Below are 20174 nucleotides of genomic sequence, written 5' to 3'. Positions count from 1 at the left end.
CACTACAAATTATGCCATAACAACAACTGTTCTACTAAAGCGTTCGAATCCTGGCATTTCCAAGTGAGCGGCCCTTGGCTGGAGACAATTTGGTGGGAAATCTTCCGTGTGACTCTGCAGCAGGGTGGGCTGGGCTGGGACGTAGGGACTTTTATATTGCAGATCCAGAGCAACTGTTTAGTGGGGTGTCTGTGTGCGTCCCTCCCCTTCCTGGGTGACTGGAGAAATGGAGGCTACTGTTGTTCTCAAGCACTAGTTAAATGCGGGGGACGAGGGGATGGGGAGGGCACAGGTGGGGGCGGGCAGGGGCTTGGCTAGGGCACAGGTTGGGACCCAAGGGTGTCCCCGGCCCGCGGGTTCAGTTATTCGTGGAGTGGCGAGGAGGGTCTCGACCTGTGAATAAAGAATTAGGCGAGAGAGACACGAGCCCAGGAAAAACTTTGCTTATCGAGGGCAAAATAGTCAAGTATAAGAGCCTAGCAGGCCACCCTCCTTTAGGCCACTGCTCTTCCTAATCGGGAACTAGTGAATGAAGTAGTTCATTTCAACGGTAATTGGAGGAACCATTTGGGAATCAACTTTCCATCTAGGACACAACCCATATTACGGTTAACAATTAAATTAGTTCTAGCATCTTTGCACTAAGTAGAGTACATCTAGAACATTATTCAAATCCTACACAGAGAGGTCTATTTAATTATAGACTATAAATTCATCTTGTAAACCCTCAGACAACTCGACTAAACTGTAATTGCTGTGCTCTGCTGTGTGGTTTCTTTTATAGTCTCTTCAGTGTAACTTTGGAACTGGGAGAAGGATGACTGGGCCGGGAAGGGGAGGTGCCTCTCAGAAGGAGCCAACTTCCAAAGCCTGGGGAGTGAGCTGCCCACTGAAGAGGGCCACCCTGAAGCCACGGGACACGGGATCCAGAGTGCTGAAGACTGGGTGCTGGGGGCATGTGGGATGTCAGGCGCCACACAGGTGCTCTACATGAGGTCACCTTTCTGGTCCCCAAGAGGACGGTAGTGAGTTAAAGGTTCCAGGATGAATTAATCTATTAAAAATATATGATAATGGGGCTCGAGAGATGGTTCAGAGGTTAAGAGCACTTTCTGCTTTTCCAGAGGTCCTGAGTTCAATTCCCAGCAACCACACGGTGGTTTACAACCACCTATAATGAGATCTGGTGCCCTCTTCTGGCGAGCAGGTGTACATGCAGGCAGAACATTGTATACATAATAAATAAATAAAATATTAAAAAAATATAAGTATACCAAATAGACATAGTAGTAAACATATATAAAATAATGTATTTATATAGTTTTGAAACATGGTCTCGTTATTTAGCCCTGGCTGTCCTGGAACTCACCTTGTAAACTAGGCTGGCATCAAACTCACAGAATTCTACTTGCCTTATAAGTACTGGGATAGGAGGTCTGTGTTACCACATCTTGCCATTGGAAGTGTTTTAACCACACATTAGGGTGAAGAATCTATGGGGCGTTATCAGTGAGGAAAATCCGTAGTACTAGTGGGCTTCAAACTCACATCCTTAAAGAGGTGGAAATCTTAATCCAGCTCCACAGACTGCTTGGCCACACTGCCACACCTGAGTGTTTTCCCTCTGTGTGCAAACGGGAGCCACTTCAGGCATTCCTCCCTCATCTCTTCCATGCCCACCAGTGACCCTCTTTGGCCAGTGCAGGAGAACACCCGCAGCCAGGCAGAAGGGGTGTCATGGTCAGTTTCTGCGTGCACTATGTGCAGTTTTTACTGGCTGACAATAGGTTGTTTTGATTCTCCATGGATGAACATCAGCAACTGGATGTTCAAACTCAGCTCTCAACAGTAGGTGTGGATCCTGAACTCAGAGATCTGGGGGGGGGCACCTCAAGACTGCCTCCTACTGCAGAAACCAGAGATCAACGGGGGGGGGGGGGGGGGGGGGAGTCTCAAGACTGCCCCCTACTGCAGAAACCAGAGATCAACGGGGGGGGGGGGCGGGAGTCTCAAGACTGCCCCCTACTGCAGAAGCCAGCGATAGACCCTCCCCAGCTCTTCTGCATTGTAAGTTGATGGATCTTGCCACCCCTCCTCAGCTTGGATTGCTTGCTGGAGTGACCTACAGAGCTCAGGAACTCATTTGTATATATTATCCAGACAATATAAAGGATACAACAACGCGGGAGCAGCAACTGCAAGAGGCAGGCACAAACTCAGTTTCCATGTGCTCTTTAGACTAGCTTCCCTCTCAGCACTTAGGTTCCTTGTCCAGAATGGAGACCCCAGATACTTCAATTAGAGAGCATTATAAAGGTTCAATCCCTTCAGACACAATAGCTTTATTGACTCAAACTCTAACACTTTGTATTTCCCTATAGCTGAGGGTTAGGGCCAAAAGAACCGGCCTTCTATCCAAGGGCTGGACTCTCGGGTAGCAAGCACCATTTCTAAGTATTGCTGCATTTAAAATAAGAGGCTTCAGCCACCCAGAGAACTCCAAGGTAAGAGGGTCACATCAGACACTGGGGACAAAAGCCACATACACATTTCTTGATGTGTCAGAGTCACAGATTTCCTTTCCATGTATTGTGTTTTGGCAATTGGACTGCATTCTCACACTATGACCAGGATTGGCCTAGAATTCATTGGGTAGCCTAGACTAGTCTAGAACTTGCAGCAATCCTTCTGCCTCAGTCTCTGAGTGCTGGGATTACAGGTGTGCACAACCACACCTGTCTGGCCCGTGTCCATTTTCTTTTCTTGGTTTTCCTGTTTTCTTAGGCTGAATGACAAAATGTACCAGTGCATACTAGTGGAGTAGTTTTTATTTCAGGTATTTTCATGCATTAAAGCTGTTTATATTGGTCCACCTCATCCCCTTGGGTCTATAGGTGCTGATGAAGAGTCCCCCAGTTCCTCTTGTCACCCCTCTCAGCCTTTCTGTGCAGTCAATCTCCATTGCTTTGTGACTCTTCACTGGCTCTCTCTACCAGGGACATAGAGCTAGAAAACTTGGCGGAGAGTCAGGGAATCCACAGCTACCACACTTGGCTAAGACCCAAAATGGCAAACAGTAACTAAAGAATGGACAAACAGAGACCAGATATCTACACTGGAAACATTGCAAATGTGGTAACACTAGATGCCCAGATCCCAGAGAAAACCACAAACATGAGCAACCAAGACAGTGTGTCTCCTCCAGAAGCCAGCAGCCACAAGAAAGCTGATTCCCATGAAGCACAAGACAAGGACATCAAAACAGCAATTATATGTACAAAAACATGAAAAAAGATAGGAACAAATGCCTTAAGACCTGAACACGCAAACAAGCAGTTGAACAAAATAGTGAAAATAATTCAAGACATGAAAGTAGATTTTAACAAGAAAAGAGAAATACTAAAGAAAAGCCAAATCAAAATAAAACTAGAAGTGAAAAACTCAGGAAGATGAAAAAAAAAAAAACCCAAAAAACAAGCAACAACAACAACAACAAAACACAAACAAAAAAACAACCCCCAAAACAAAACAAACAAACAAACAAAAAACCCCACAATAACAAATTGAGAGATGCGAAAGAGACAATTTAGGTGTTGAAGATAAGATAGAAGACTATTTCTATTCACTAATAGAAAATGTGAAAAAAAATTCAGGCACAAAAATATGCAGAAAATCTGGGATACAATGAAAAGATCGAAACTACAGATAATAGGCATAAAGGGGAGGAGAAGAAAGCCAGGTCAAAAGTGCAGGAAATATTTTTTTAGCAAAATCACAGAAGAAAATTTTCTTAATCTAAAGGAAGATATGCCTATCAAGGCATACAGAATATCAAGTATCAGACCAGAAAAGAAATTTCCTTTAAGCCATAATAATCAAACACCGTAAGGTAGGATATTAAAAGTTTCAAGGGAAAAAGACCATGAAACATATAAAGGTGGGTCTATTAGAATAATGCCTGACTTTTCAGTGATGACCCTAAAAGCCAGAAGGGCCTGGACAGATGTTCTGTAAACTCTGAGAAACCACAGATGGCCCAGACTAGTATATCTAGCAAAACTATCAATCATAATAGATAGAGAAAAAATTTCATGATAAAAAATTTTAAACCAATTCTGTTCACTAGTCTAGATCTACAGAAGGCACTGGAAGGAATTCTTTCATATAAGAAGGTTAGCTATGCCCAAGAGGAGACAAGGAATACACAATCCCACAACAGTTAATAAGAAGAGGAAAGAAAATCCCATACCACCACCACCACAAAAAACCAAGAATTATAATTTTCATTAATAACACTCAATATTAAAGGTCTCAAGTCTCCAATAAAAAGAGCTAGAGAAACTGGACTAGAAAACAGGATCCATCATTTTGCCACACCCAAGAAACAAATCTCACCATTGAGGATACACATCACCTTAGGGTAAAGGGATGGGAAAAAAGCATTCTAAGTAAATATGTCCCCAAAACAAGCAGGAGTAGCTATTTGAATAACTGATGAAATAGACATCAAGCCAAAACCAACCAGAAAAGATAGGCAAGGACACTACATACGCATATTAAAGAAAAAAAAAAAAAAACCCAAGAGGATACTGTAATTCTAAACATTTATTCAGTAATGAGCTGCCTAATCTCTATAAATTTGTGTAGTTGCTAGAGATTAATTTGCTATAAATTTTGTTTTATTGTGGTATAGACTCTCCAGATTCATTTCAAGCAATCTATTTTAGAGATGTTTTGTGTTGTTTGGGTGAAATATTTTGTAGATGTCTATTAGTCCATTTGATGTGTGGTGCGATTTAATTCTGCTGTTCCTCAGCTTATTTTTTTAAATATTTATTCTACTTTATGAATAGGAGTGTTTTGCTGGCATGTATATCTGTATACCATGTGCCTGCCAGGTGCCCTGGAGGTCAGAAGATGGTGCTGTATTTCCTGGAATTAAACTTATAGACGTTTGTGGGTTCTGGGAATTAATCCATGGTAACTGAACAAGTACTAACTGATAAGCCATCTCTCTAGCTCCTCTCTGTTTATTTTTGTCCAGATGATCTGATTAGTGTAGAAAATGGGGGTACTAAAACCACTTACTATTAATGGATTAATATTAATCTGTGTCTTTAACTCCCATAGCGTACTTTTTTTTTTTTATTTTATGTAATTGGTTGAACCAGAGTGTGGTGCATATAATCTTAGGACTGTAATGTTTTCTTGGTCAGAGTGAAGTGTACTTATTTGCTTTTCTGATTATTTTTTGTTTGAAGTTTATTTTTTTTTTCAGATATTAGAATACCAGTGCCTATTTGCTTCCTAGTCTCATTTGTTTGGAGAAATTTTGTCCATCCTTTCAGTCTAATAGAAGATGATGCTTATCGTTAAAGCTAAGACATGTTTCCTGTAGACAATAGGATGGATGTTGTCTTTAATTTAGTCAGGTCTGACTAAAGAGTTGGGACTGACTAAGGAGTTGAAAAGTTGGGACTGTTATTTTTAAGAGCTGAATGTTGATTGCAGTCATACCTGCATTTTTATTGTTGTCATGTGATTTTTAAAAAAAAATTCCAGTATCTATTGCCTTATTTTTGTGAGTGGGATTATATTTCAGTATATTCAGATTAAATTCCCTGAAAAAATGACCACGAAGAAATATATTCTCACTGTAGATTTACTTTCCCATCCCTTGACTCTAGGGCTGTCCTGTGATAGGCTTTGGCATGAGAAAGTGCTAGAAGAGGCTTGGACACTTCTCCTTCTCTTACAGTTCCCCAAACCCACAGAAAGATGGTATCTCCTGGTAGAGGGAACTGTTGGCGTACTTTTAAAAACTTTTTAATTTTGGGTTCTTTATATCTCTTTCCCCCCTTTTCACCCCAATCCCTTCTGAAACCTCAACACCAGATAGGACAGGAAGGAGGTTAGCTGAGAGAGGGGGTGTAGTTTTCCTTAGCTACTTCCTGCTGCTTAGAGGATCATTGGGTTCCTTGGGGCAAGTCCAATCCTTGTTTCAGGACGTCTCTGGCCTCTTGTCACACTGTATCAACAGCAACCAGAAGCAGTGGGGGGTGGGTTGGGTGGGTGTGGGTGCGGGGGAGGTATGGGTGGGGTGGGGAGAATGGGACACATACCAGCAGCCCGGCCTCCCCTCCCGCCTCTGGCTTTTATCCTCACAAAGACCATATCCCCGCATGAGGCAGTCCACAGTGGACAAAGATCACACACCCTCTCAGGAGGCACTTACCAACTGTGGGCAAACTGGAGTAGCCTCCACATCCCATACCTGGGATTAAAACAAAAGCAAAGAGTTCTCAAATGGAGGAATAAAATGGCTAAGAAATCTCTCTCTTAGCAATTAGGGGGAATGAATCTCATCTCCTCCCTGCTGGAATGGCTAATAGCAAAATAACATACGTGCTGGTGAGGTTGGAGGAAAGGAAAATCCTTGTTCACTGTTGGTTGGACTGCAAACCGGTACAGCCACTCTTGAACTCCGTGTGGCACTTCTCAAAAAGCGAACAATATATCTAGCATAGGACACAGTTATAGCACTCCTGGGCATCTTCCCAGAGGACTTGACATTCTACCCCACAGATGCTCCCTTAGCCATGTTCATTCTGCTTATTCACAATAGCTAAGAAATGGAAATAGCCTTAAATGTGCTTTAGCTGATAACTGGGAAATAAAGCTGTGGAATCATACTCAATTGTAAAGAAAAATAAAAATTATGAAATGTGCAGGTCAATCTGAGGAGATCAGTATCTGTGCAAGGACTCCCAAGACCAAGTTCTCAGCACAAAGGGAGATTTATTTGCTCCAGAGAGACAAAGAACTGGGAATAAGAGATAAAAGACAGGATGATGAGTGGGACCGGGACGAGACCAAGGGAGAGGGAGTGGGCATTTCTCCTGGAGTATGCCAAAGGACGGCCTCTGCATAGAGAGGCGACAGACATGGCCCACGGGCAAATGACAGTTTATAAAAGTAAAAGAGGAAATCCCATGTTAGAATGAGGTGTTTCATTTTAATTGGGCGTGTTAATTAGGTGAGTCAGAGGGGGCTTTTGATTGCTGGACTTTGATGCTTTGATAGCTGGACCTTGGTAGTCAGCCTCAGGAAGAGGAAGTGGCCAAGTAAGGGAATAGACCTTGGTAGCTAGCTTCAGGGATGGAATCTAAGTGTTTTTAGCAAAGCAGAGCAATGAGGAAAAGGCCAAGACTGCCAGAGCCATGCTTGCCACACGTCAGCTGGCCAGAGTCCCTTCAAAGCCAATGAAAGTAGAACATATTATATTGGTTTAGGTAACCCAGACCCAGAAAAGCAAACTGTTGCATGTTCTCTATCATTTACGGTTATTCCAAGCTAGAGATGTGTAAAACCCATATTAACCAACAGAAACAAGGAAGTAAAAAGGGGCTGGGAGTGTGAAGGAGTTCTAGGGTGAGGAATGAAAAGAAAAGGTGTTGTGAAGGGAAAAATGGAAAAAAAATGGCCAGTTAATTGGGAAGGGAGCATGGAGAAATACACAAAATAAGAGGGTGGAAGGAGGGATAAATAACACTGAGTGAAAAGTAAGCAGGGAGTTATTTTATATATAATATTCATACACATATAATTTAAAGAAATTATACCATTTGGGTCAATAATCAAGAGCCATAGACTAAAAAAAAAAAAAAAAAAAAAAAAAAAAAAACCAAAACAAGAACAAACACCAAAACAAAAATCCAACCCAACCAAAACAAAACAAATACAAAGACAAACAAAACAAACTCAGAGCCGGGTATGAGAAGCTTTATCTCAAATTGTCAAAAGAGTCTAAGGAATCCCCTGTCCTAGTTGATGGTTCGCTGCTCTAATACAGACCACAACCATAAGCAGCACGGGAGGATGGAGCTTAGTTGGCTTACAGTTTTTAAGTAACTTATTAATTTATTTAAACATATTCACCCCGCATCCCACTTGTAGTGCCCTCCCTCATCTCCTCCTGGTCCCATCGCTCTCCCCCCCCCACTTCCCCCTATCCACTTTCCTTAGTCCTCAGAAAGGGAGATTGCCTCCTCCCCTACCATTTGACCCCAGCCTATCAAGCCTCACCAGGACTGTCTGGCTGCTCTTCCTCTGTGGCCTGGGAAGGGCGTCCTGCCAGCAGAAATGATCAACAAGTGGACAACAGAGTGCATATCAAAGACAGCCCCTGCTCCCCATATTGGGGACCCACGTGGAGAATGAGCTGCCTATCAGTTATGTCTGAGCAGTGGGCCTAGGTCCTCTCCATGCATGGTCCTTGGTTGATGTGTTAGTCTCCACAGGCCCCTCTGGGTACAGATTTGCTGGTTCTGTTGGTCCCCATGTGGAGCTCCTGTATGCTCCAAGTCCTTCTATCCCCCAACTTTTCCATAAAACTCCCTGCACTCTGCCCAAAATTTGGCTGTGAGTCTCAGCATCTGCTTTAATCCTCTGCTGGGTGGAGTCCTTCAAAGGATTTCTACAATAGGTTCCATCCTGTTCCCTCTCTTAAACAACTTCTAGTCTATTTGCCCTTCCTAGTGAGAATTAAGCATCCTCCCAAGGGTCCTCCTTGTTACTTACCTTCTTTAGGTCTGTGGATTGTAGTATGGTTATCCTGCATTATATGGCTAATATTTGCTTATAAATTAGTATATACCATGCATGTCTTTCAGGGTCTGGGTTTACCTCACTCAGGATATTTTCTAGTTCCAATCATTTGCCTGCTGCAATTTTCATGATTTCCTTGTTTTTAATAGCAGAGTAGTATTCCATTGTGTAAGTGTATCACAATTTCTTTATCCATTCTTTGGTTGAGGGACAGTTAGGTTGTTTCCAGGTTCTGGCTATTTTGAATAAAGCTTCTATGAACATAGTTGATCAACTGTCCTTGTTGTGTGGTGGAGTGCCTTTTGGGTATATGCCCAGGAGTGGTATAGCTTGGTTTTGAGGCAGAGCTATTGCCAATGATCTGAAAAAGTGCCAGATTGCTTTCCAAAGTGGTTGTACAAGTTTGCACTCCCACCAGCAACGGAAAAGGGTTCCTCTTTCTCCATATCCTCAACAGCATGTGCTGTTACTTGAGTGTTTGATCTTAGCTATTCTGATGGGTGTAAAATGGAATCTTAGAGTTGTTTTGATTTTCATTTTCCTGATAACTAAGGACATTGAGCAATTTAAAAAGTATTTCTTGGCCATTTGATACGCCTTTGTTGAGAATTCTTTTAGCTCTGTACTCCATTTTTAAATTGGATCATTTGGTTCATTGGTGTTTAATTTCTTGTGTTTTATAATTTAGATATTAGCCCTCTGTCAGATGTAGGATTAATGAAGACCTCTCCCAGTCTGTAGGCTGTCATTTGGTTCTGATGATGGTGTCCTTTTCTTTACAGAGCTTCCTAGTTTCATGTGGTCTCATTTATTAACTGTTGATGTTAGAGCCTGAGCTGTTGGTGTTCTGTTCAGGAAGTTGTCTCCTGTGCCAATGAGCTCAATGCTCTTCTCCACTTTTTCTTCTAACAGATTTAGTGTGTCTGGTTTTATGTTGAGGTATTTAATCTACTTGGACTTGGTTTTATGCAAGGTGATAAATAGAGGTATTTGCATTTTTCCCTATATATTGACATCCAGTTAGGCCAGCATCATTGGTTGAAAATGCTATCTTTTTTCCATTGTATGGTTTTGGCTCCTTTGCCAAAAATCAAGTGTCCATAGGCGTGTAGGTTTAATTCTGGGTCTTTGATTGGATTCCATTGATCTACCAGTCTGTTTCTATGCCAGTACCATGCAGTTGTTATTACTGTTGCTCTATAGTACAGCTTGAGATCAGGAACTGAGATACCTCCAGAAGATCTTTCATTGTACAGGATTGTGTTAGCTATTCTGGGTTTTTTGTTTTTCCATATGAAGTTGAGAATAGATCTTTCAAGGACTTTAAAAAATTGTGTAGGTATTTTGATAGGGATTGCGTTGAATCTGTAAATTGCTTTTGGTAAGAGGGCCAGTTTTACTATGTTGATTCTCCCGATCCATGAGCATGGGACATCTTTCCATCTTCTGATATTTTCTTCAATCTCTTTCTTCAGAGACTTGAAGTTTTTTTTCATACAAGTCTTTCACTTGCTTGGTTAGAGTTACACCAAGATATTTATATTATTTGTGGCTATTGTGAAGGGTGTTGTTTCCCTAATTTCTTTCTCAGCTCATTTGCTATTTGTATACAAAAGGACTACTGAGGTTTTTTGTTTGTTTGTTTGTTTTTGTTTTCTTTTTAGTTAATTTTGTATCCGGTCACTTTGCTAAAGGTGTTTATCAGCTGTAGGAGTGCCTTGGTAGAATTTTTTTTGGGTACTTATGTGTACTATCATATCATCCACGAAGTGTTACTTTGACTACTTTCTTCCAATTTTTTATCCCCTTGATGTCCTTTAGTTGTCTGATTGCTCTAGCTAGGACTTCAAGTACTATATTGAAGAGCTATGGATAGAGTGGGCAGCCTTGCCTTGTTCTGATTTCAGTGGAATTGATTTACATTTCTCTCCCTTTAGTTTGATATTGCCTATAGGCTTGGTATACATTGAGTTTACTAGCTTTAAGTATGTGTCTTGTATGCCTGATTTCTTCAAGACTTTTAACATGAATAGGTGTTGGGTTTTGTCAAATGACTTTTTGGCATCTATGGAGATGATCATGTGTTTTTTTCTTTCAGTTTGTTTATGTGGTGGATTACATTGATAGATTTCCATATATTGAACCATCCCTGCATGCCTGGGATGAAACCCACTTGGTTATGGTGGATGATAGTTTCAATGTATTCTTTGATTTGGTATGTGAGTATTTTATTGAGGAGCACTTTTGCATCAATGTTCATAAAGGAAAGTAGTCTGAAATGCTCTTTCTTTGTTGGGCCTTTGCATGGTTTAAGTATCAAGATGACCACAGCCTCATAGAATGAGTTTGGCAAAAATGTTTCTTCTGTTTCTACTTTGTGGAACAGTTTGAAGAATATTAATATTAGCTCTTCTTTGAAAATCTGGCAGAATTCTGTGCTGAAACCATCTAGCCCTGGGTTGTTTTTTGTTTTTGTTTTGGACAGGAGACTTTTAATGACTGCTTTTTATTTCCGTAGGGGTTATATGACTATTTAGCTTGTTTACCTGATCTTTATTTAACTTTGGTAAGTGGAATCTATGGAGAAAATTGTCCATTTCATTTAGGTTTTCAAATTTTTTAGTATATAGATTTTTAAAATCTCCTCCATGTCTGTTGTTTTGTCCCCCTTTTCATTTCCGATTTTGTTAATGTCTTTCTGCCATTTAGTTAAGTGTGGCTAATGGTTTGTCTATCTTAATGATTTTCTCAAAGAACCAGCTCTTGGTTTCATTGATTCTTTGAATTGTTCTCTTTGTTTCTAACTTAATGATTTCAGCCCTGAGTTTGATTTTTTTTCCAGCCTTCTACTCCTCTTGGGTGTGACTACTTTTTTCCCCTAGGGCTTTCAGGTGTGCCATTAAGTTGCTTGTATCTGATGTCTCCAATTTCTTTATGATGGTCTTTATGCTATGAACTTTCCTCTTAGCATTGCTTTCATTGTGTCCCATAGGTTTTGGTATGTTGTGCCTACATTTTTATTGAATTCTAAGAAATATTTTATTTCTTTATTTCTTCCCTGACCCAGTTGTCCTTGAGTAGAGAGCTGTTCAGTTTCCATTAATGTGTAGAATTTTCTTATTTCTCTTGTTGTTGAGGTCCAGTTTTAGTCCATTGTGGTCTGATAAAATACAAGGGATTATTTCAATCTTCTTGTGTCTTTTGAGGCTTGCTTTGTGACTGAGTATATGGTCAATTTTGGAGAAGGTTCTGTGAGGTTCTGAGAAAAAGTTATAATCTTTTGTGTTTGGGTGAAAAGTTCTGTAGATGTCAGTTAGGTCCATTTGATTTATGACATCTGTTCCTGTCATTGTTTCTCTGTTCAGTTTCCGTTTTGTTGATCTGTTTTTGGTGAAAGCGGGGTGTTGAAATCACCCACTATTAATGTGTGGGAATCAATTTGTGGTTTAAGCTTTATTAATATTTCTTTTTCAAATGTGAGTGTCCTTGTATTTGGGGTATAGATATTCAGAATAGAGATGTTCTTTTGGTGGAGTTTTCCTTTGATGAGTATGAAGTGTCCTCATCTCTTTTGATTTTGGTTGAAAGTCTATTTTATTAGATATTAGGATGGCTATTCCAGTTTGCTTCTTAGGTCTGGGAAAAACCCCTTTCCACCCCTTTACTCTCAGGTAATGTATATCTTTGTGGCTAATGTGTGTTTCTTGTATGCAGCAGAATGATGGGTCCTGTTAATGCATCCATTGTGTTAGTCTGTGTCTTTTTATTGGAGAGTTGAGTCAATTGATATTGATATGTATTAATGACCAGTGACTGTTAGAAACTTTTATTTTGATGTTGGTTGTGGAAGTATATCGGTGTGCTTGTTTACTTTTGGTTTTGCTATAGTGAAGTTATTTATATCCTGTTCTTTTTTGGGGGGGGGTATAGTTAACCTCCTTGGGTAAGAGTTTTCTTTCTAGTATCTTCTGTAGTGCTGGGTTTGTCCATATATATTGTTTAAATTTGTTTTTGTCATGGAATATCTTGTTTTCTCCATTAATGATGATTGAAAGTTTTTCTGGATATAGTATTCTGGACTAGCATTTGTGGCCTCATTGGGTCTGCATGACATCTTCCCAGGCCCTTCTGGCTTTTATGGTCTCTGATGAGAAGGCAGGTATGATTCTGATAGGTTTGCCCTTATATGTTACTTGGCCTCTTTCCTTTGTAACTATTAATATTTTTCCTTTGTTTTGTACATTTAGTATATTGTTACTATGTGGTGGGAGGATTTTCTTTTTTGGTCTAATTTATTTGGTGTTATGTAGGCCTGTGGTATGTGTATAAGCATCTTTTTCTTACAATTGGGGAATTTTTCTTCAGTGATTTTGTTGAAAATATTTTCTGTGCCTTGGAGGAGGGAATCATCTCTTCTATTCCTATTATTCTTAGGTGTCATCTCCTCATGGTGTTCTTAATTTCTTAACTGTTTTGTGTCAGGACTTTTTTAGATCTATCATTTTCTTTGATGAATGCATTGATTTATTCTATTGTGTCTTCTACACCTGAGATTCTTTCCTCCATCTCTTATATTCTGTTCATGATGCCTACCTCCATAGTTCCAGTGTTTGTTCCTAAATTCTCCCTCCTCAAGATTTCCTCAGTTTGTGCTTTCCTTATTGTTTCTATTTCCATCTTTACATATTTCTCCATTTTATTTATTTCACCTGTTTAATTGTATTTTCCTGCATTTCCTTAAATGGTTTGCTCAATTCCTTCACCAGTTTGTATTTTCCTGTAATTCTTTGGGTGATTCATTCATTTCCTCTCTAAAGGCCTCAAACTATTTGCTTGTACCTTCTTGTATTTCTTTAAGGGTTTTATTTATTTCCTCCATTGTCATGTTCATAACATAGATTTAATATAATTTGCTTGAGTTTCAGTTGTGTCAAGGGATCCAGGCCTGCTTGCCATAGGATAACCAGGTTCCCAAGATGCCATATTGCCCTGCCTTTTTTATTTTGTTTTTACACTGGCCTTTAGCTATCTTGTTGCCTATGGCTTGGCTGGTAGGTCCTGTTGCATGCTGCAGTTCTTGGGGGTACAGGGAGAGCCCTGGGCAGGAAGATTGAGGTTTCTGCAGGTGCCCTCCTCAGATTGGTGGCAATTGTCTTTGACTGGTGGGTAATTCTCAGGGAGTTGTTCACAGGTCTTCTCAGATGTACTATCCTGGGGGCCAGGTAGACTCCTGGGGAGCCCAGGGACCCTCCTCTGGCTAAAGGAAGTCCCAGAGTCAGTTGTCCCACTATTACTGGCTTTCTTGCTCCAAGGTTAATGAGATCCCATTACCCAGACATTGTGCTCAGATACTGTGCTCACTGGATGCAGGCATTTTGAAGTATCTGTGAGCTTGGAGGATGAGTTGAGCTTTGGAGTGGTGGCTGGTGTTGTTTCTGTGGGTCCCCAGAGTCAGGAGGCCTGAGATTGGAGCTGCTCACGCTGGGTGATGGGAGTGGGTCCCTGGCAAACTACTTGCCCCCAGTTGAGAAGTCAAGTGTAATTCTATCTCCATCATCTTCTCATTTCGTGAGCTGCTAACCTGCACTCCCTGCATACTCAGGTAATTAATTTTGTTCCTTCTCAAGTCTCTGATGGGGTTGAAGATCACACACTTTAGTTTTACAATTAAGCTTAGTTGTTTAGGGGTTAAGATGCTATTAGGTCTAGATAGTTGTTTTAATTTGATAATGATGAGATATGATAGATATTGATTTACATTCAGAATTTTGGATGCACCAAGATAGGAAAGATGTTTTCTTCAAAGCTGCCAAATACAAATATCCAAAATACTTTGAACGTAACATTTACTTAATCTCTGATTGTTTCATGATTTATCTTGCTGTAGGTAGTTTATTGTATATATGTATAATAATATAAAGGATTATGCAAAAAAATAGAAATTAAATTTTAAAAAGAAAAAAAAAGGAAGATTTATTTTTTAAGTGTGAAACTTACCATGCTTAGGAGAAAGAAAACAGTTACCAAAAAAGCATTCTACTCTTTTTTGGTTGGTTTATTGGTTTTTTGGTTTTTCAAGAAAGCATTTCTCTGTATTGTCTTGGCTCCCTTAGACTCTTCGGTTGCCTCAAACTCAAGCCTCTGCCTCCCCAAGTGCTGGGATCACAGGCTTGCACAATGTCCCATTTGAGCATTCTACTCTTGAGTGTCTATGAAATCTCCCGTAGACGTGAGCAGCCCCTTATAGTTTCACAGCACAATGATGAACTTGTACTACAAGTCCTGTATAGAATCAAGCCAGTGGGAACATTTATAAAAGATTGTGAGCATAGTAAAGTTCCCCAGGAGGTAGTTTCTCTTCCACCATACCAGGGAATGCCACAAAACCTACAGGATCAAGGGGATGTTTAAATATATAATAAGAAAGTAGATTCAACACACAGGATACAGAAATGGATGCTTAGAGCTAGACATTCAGAGAACAAGTAGTTTCCATCTTCTACTCAGAGGTTAATGCCTCATAGTACAAACTCACACTGCGAAGAGGACCAGAGAAGCCACTGACAACCAGGCCATGACATACACATGAACCAGAGCAGGAAATCTATGCTCAGCCATAGAAACTGAAGTTTCAGCTCTACAACTTTCATAACACCGTGTAACACAACCCAACAGGCAGAGAAAATGTTTATTAAAAGAGCAGGCATGAAAAGGTCACCTTGCTCGGCCTTGTGCTGAAGGTAGGATTTTGTACAATTTGCATCTGTCACACAGTCAATGTCTCTCTCTCTCTCTCTCTTTTTTTCTTTCTTTCTGGAATTCAAACTCCTGAACACAAGTTCTTTAGCTTCTTCTCATCTTGGGTCCCTGCAAGAGTTCTGAGTACATAATCAATGAAAGAGAAAGAATGTGTGTCTGAGTTCTAATATGTGCCTTTTAACCATGGCAAGCATTAATAGATAAATTTCAAAACAAACAAACAAACAAACAAACAAAAAAAACAAGGAAATGTTTCCCAAAAAGAAAGATGCAGGGCTTTAGATACAAATAATATCAAAATGTTTGAAGAAAGAGAACACCAATAGGAAATGTGAGAATTTGAATGCAATATAAAAATAATGAGGCTTGCACAGGTACCAAAGCATGTGGGTCTACCAAGGTAATCTTTCAAAATGAGAGTACTTATAAATCAGCTGATCCATGTTAAGCATATGAGTGAGAAGCCCTGGGTGATAGCGTGAGACTATTAGCCAAGAACCAAGACAAGGTATCATACCAGCTTCTATTAGCATGATAGAGGGTAGAATTTTTAAAAGTGAGATATATAAAGTATATTTTGTATTCAAATTCATCAGATCTCATAAGAAGAAAGGCTGAACATACGAAAAGAGAGAGAGAGATCTGGGGAAATTTCTGTGTCACTTACATAATAAACGGGAGCACCAAAGGTCTTTTAGAAATGGAACACTTTTATTCTTAATCCAACATTAACAAAACAGCCAAATTTTATACGTGACTTCGCTGAGCAAGTAAGAGAGCATCTTCACTATGCTCTACCTTCATAAAACACCAATAAGTCATGTTATTTTACAGCCCTATCCCTCCCATCCATTAAAAAATTCACGTGAAGAATTCTAGACCTTGAGATGAGGTCCTCTAGATAAAAAGAAAAGTCTAATATTAAACTCATTTGCCAGCAAAGAACCCTCAACAAGTACAAGACAACTAGGCTATAATAGGCACATTTCATTCATTAATTCTTTCAATTATTAACTAATTTCTTTGCCTGCAGTTAATTCTGTATATTACCAGTTACTTTCATAGTCTACATTAACAATTTATTTCTTATTTTCCCTGCCATCCTGCCCCTACTTCCCTCTCTACTTCCCTCGCCTTCTCTTCTTACTGTAGAATATAAACACGGAAAGACTATGGACACAAGCAATCAGAGTGCGCTGCATGTTTTTATCCTGCGTGGCTTCTCTGACCACCCTCACCTGGAAATGATCCTCTCTGGAGTTGTCACCTTCTTTTACATCGCTACCTTGGTGGGTAACACTGCCATCATCCTCGCCTCCCTCCTGGATCCCCATCTCCACACACCAATGTACTTTTTCCTCAGGAATTTATCATTCCTGGACCTGTGCTTCACCACAAGCATCGTCCCTCAGATGCTGGTTAACTTGTGGGGACCTGAAAAGACCATCAGCTTTGTGGGTTGTGTGGTTCAGCTTTATGTGTACGTGTGGATGGGCTCCATTGAGTGTCTTCTCCTGGCTGTCATGTCCTATGACCGGTTCACGGCCATTTGTAAGCCCTTGCACTATTTTGTAACCATGAATCCACACCTGTGTGTCAAGATGATTGCCATGGTCTGGAGTGTTAGTTTGGCCAACTCAGTGGTGTTGTGCACACTCACTGTCAACCTGCCTCGATGTGGACACAACCTTCTGGACCATTTCTTGTGTGAGTTGCCAGCCATGGTCAGGATAGCTTGTGTAGACACCACAACCGTTGAAATGTCTGTTTTTGCTCTTGGCATTGTCATTGTCCTTACGCCCCTCATCCTCATTCTTATCTCCTACGGCTACATAGCCAAAACGGTGCTCAACATGAAGTCAAAGGCGGGGCAGCAAAAAGCAATGAACACCTGCGGGTCTCATCTCACTGTCGTCTCCATATTCTATGGAACTATTATCTACATGTATCTACAGCCTGGTAACAAGGCCTCTAAGGACCAGGGCAAGTTCCTGACCCTCTTTTACACCATCATCACTCCAAGTCTCAACCCCCTCATCTACACCCTAAGGAACAGAGACATGAAAGACGCACTGAAAAAAACTCATGAGGTTTTACCACAGATTTGCAGAAATAAGGAGAAACTAGAAGTCATAGAAAAGCATTGGGGAGAACAAAGTAACTTCTCTAATTTAGATTTCAATAAGGAAAGTAATCCTCGGATCATAGAGACAATGGCTGATGTAATGCTTACATGCAGATATTTATGGATGCAAACAACTTGAGGACCATCAAGCAGCAGGTTTCTAACCATTGGCATCCTCTCACAGAATACATGCCACTAAGAATTTCTTAAAACGCAACAAAAGGTGACTCTTCATGTAAACTTGAATGCATTTTAATTTATTTGGCAGAATCTGCTTTGTATATATGTATATTTGTAATGGTAATGCTCATATATTACAAACTAGTGATCTGATTGATTTTATGTGCATTGTATTTTGCACCAATATACAAAAAATTAAAGTGTTTCTTTATCTGTCTGTTGGTATGTATGCATGTATGTATGTATGCATGTATGTATGTATGCATGTATGTATGTATGCATGCATGCATGTATGTATGTATGTATGTTTTTGAGGCAGGTTTTCAAGAAACCGAGATGGTCTCAGATGCTCTATGTAGCTGAGGATGATCCTCCTGCCTCAACCTCCCAAGTGCTGGGATTACAGGTCTGTGCACCACACAAAGTCTGTGTTACAGGCGTATTCCACCACACCCAGTCTGTGTGGTGTTGGGGATTGAACACACAAGGCTTCATACATGCTAGCTAAGCACTCTAGCAATGTACTATATCTCCTGTTATTGACGCCAGCCCCAGCTGTGGTCAGGTCCCACAGAGGATACATGGAGTCAGAAAACAAGGAGTGAGTCCGACACAAGGGCAGGAGAATCTTGCATCCTGCCTGACTGGCATTCAGAGTGCTTCTTTATTCATATAGAACTCAGTACACAGGGGTAGATGCATGTAGTTCAAAACATAGATCATATCATTTATGTCCCTGGACACATATTTTAACTTCCTCTTGGTTATACGTTTAGTCATCATTGATAAACAGAGTTTTCTTTTATAGTTATTTTCCCTCATCAACCCCACAAGCCAACCAGGTTAGTGTGGTTGAGATTTTTCTTTCTGTCTAGTGCCTGCAAGAACTACCAGCCTAAGCACAGATTGTCATGCTTTCACAAAATATGGCCTTGAAATAAGATTGTTAAAAGTTGGGTTGTGAGCCGGGTGGTGGTGGCGCACGCCTTTAATCCCAGCACTTGGGAGGCAGAGGCAGGCAGATTGCTGTGAGTTCGAAGCCAGCCTGGTCTACAAAGTGAGTCTAGGACAACCAAGGCTACACAGAGAAATCCTGGCTCGAAACCCCCCCCCCCCCAAAAAAAAAAAAAAGTTGGGTTGTGGTTTTCTCAAGTTTAATGAAAAGATAATATGATGAATTTGATGACTGTAAGACTTTTGACATATTTATGAAATTTCTGTGACTGTTAAGAGGTATTGCAATGTTTGTATAGATGAAATTCTACAATGTAAATGAAATTTTTATTTCCATATGACATTTAACTCTTATGAAAAATATTATTTCATTAAAATGTTGATATTTTCCATTATTTTCTATCTTTCAATATATCACCCAGGTAGTGGCGGTACACATCCTTAACCCCAGAACCCAAGAGGCAGAGGCAGAAAGATTGAGGCCAGCTTGGTCTACAAAGAGAGTTCCAGGACTGCCAGGGCTACACAGAGAAGTTGTGTTTCAAATATATATAAATAGATCATTTCAATAAATCAAGATGGATTTAGCAAAACAGTTGGGTGAGATCTAAAAATGTCATGATATTTCTCCCTTTATTACTTGGCCTGGCACATGACACGATAATACTTCACATAAAACACAGTTAGCACAGTTAGTACTGTGAATTTCTTTGTCTTCCTCTTCATATCTCCCTCAAAGCTTCAAGAAACAGTTTGCCGTCCTACAACAGAGACTGCAGGTTCTGTGGGATGAATGCTGTCCTACTCCTTATTCTATTTTATCAATTTTCTCTAATCTTTGTAAGTTTGTTACCAATTAAAGTTTAACTATGTAGTAATCACTTCCTAGATTCAATAACTAAGTGCATAAAACATACAACAGTTATAGACCTCCAGGAGAGGGCTACCCTGCCTACCTAGAAGTATGGAGACAGGCTTCCCAAAATGAGACACTGATGGGTGTCAGTGTCACACTTGCTTCCAAGATTCCTAAAATTAGCAAACAACAAATGGAACAAAACTAAGTTAACTGAAAAATGGAGACACGCACATGTCAATCAAGGGGCCATCTTTTCTTTTCACTAAAATACAATCATATCATTTCATTTCCCCTGTCTCTTTCCGCCACCTAAACCCTTACATGCTCCATCCCATCCTATTACCTCTTGAATTGACAGTCCCCTTTTCTTTGTTATTGTTACATAAATACTCTTCAATGGATAAAGGCAACTTGAGCAGTCCACTTAGTGTTACTTGAATGCGTATGATTTAAGAGATGAACAGTTGGCATTGGATGACTAGTTAGGGAGCCTCATCCATCATAAAGACTAATCCTCGTGCTTTCAGCATTCCTTGGTTGACTATAGTTCTTAGTGTGGATGTGGAGCTCTGTGAGATTGCTCCCTTCTGTGTTGGTGTGTCTGTGGCTACCGTTGTTGTTAGGCAGGTCCTATTCATGTCATGGGTTAAACTTCCCTGACAATTCCAGAAGACACAATCCCATAGCCGA

The 20174-nt window shown here is 40.2% G+C and overlaps 1 protein-coding gene across 1 annotated transcript; it reads left to right on the top strand.

Moving 5' to 3' along the window:
- Positions 1-16538: 16538 nt before the first annotated feature.
- LOC127186983 (olfactory receptor 2W1-like) lies at positions 16539-17493 on the top strand. Its single transcript, XM_051143245.1, is given in 2 exon segments — positions 16539-17441; positions 17443-17493. Coding segments are annotated over 2 exon segments (954 nt in total).
- The last annotated feature ends 2681 nt before the right edge of the window (positions 17494-20174 follow it).

This window comes from Acomys russatus, chromosome 3, assembly GCF_903995435.1.
Source record: "Acomys russatus chromosome 3, mAcoRus1.1, whole genome shotgun sequence".
NCBI lineage: Eukaryota > Metazoa > Chordata > Mammalia > Rodentia > Muridae > Acomys > Acomys russatus.
Note: the sequence above shows the minus strand (reverse complement) of the source record. Positions and strands in the feature narration are given on the sequence as shown.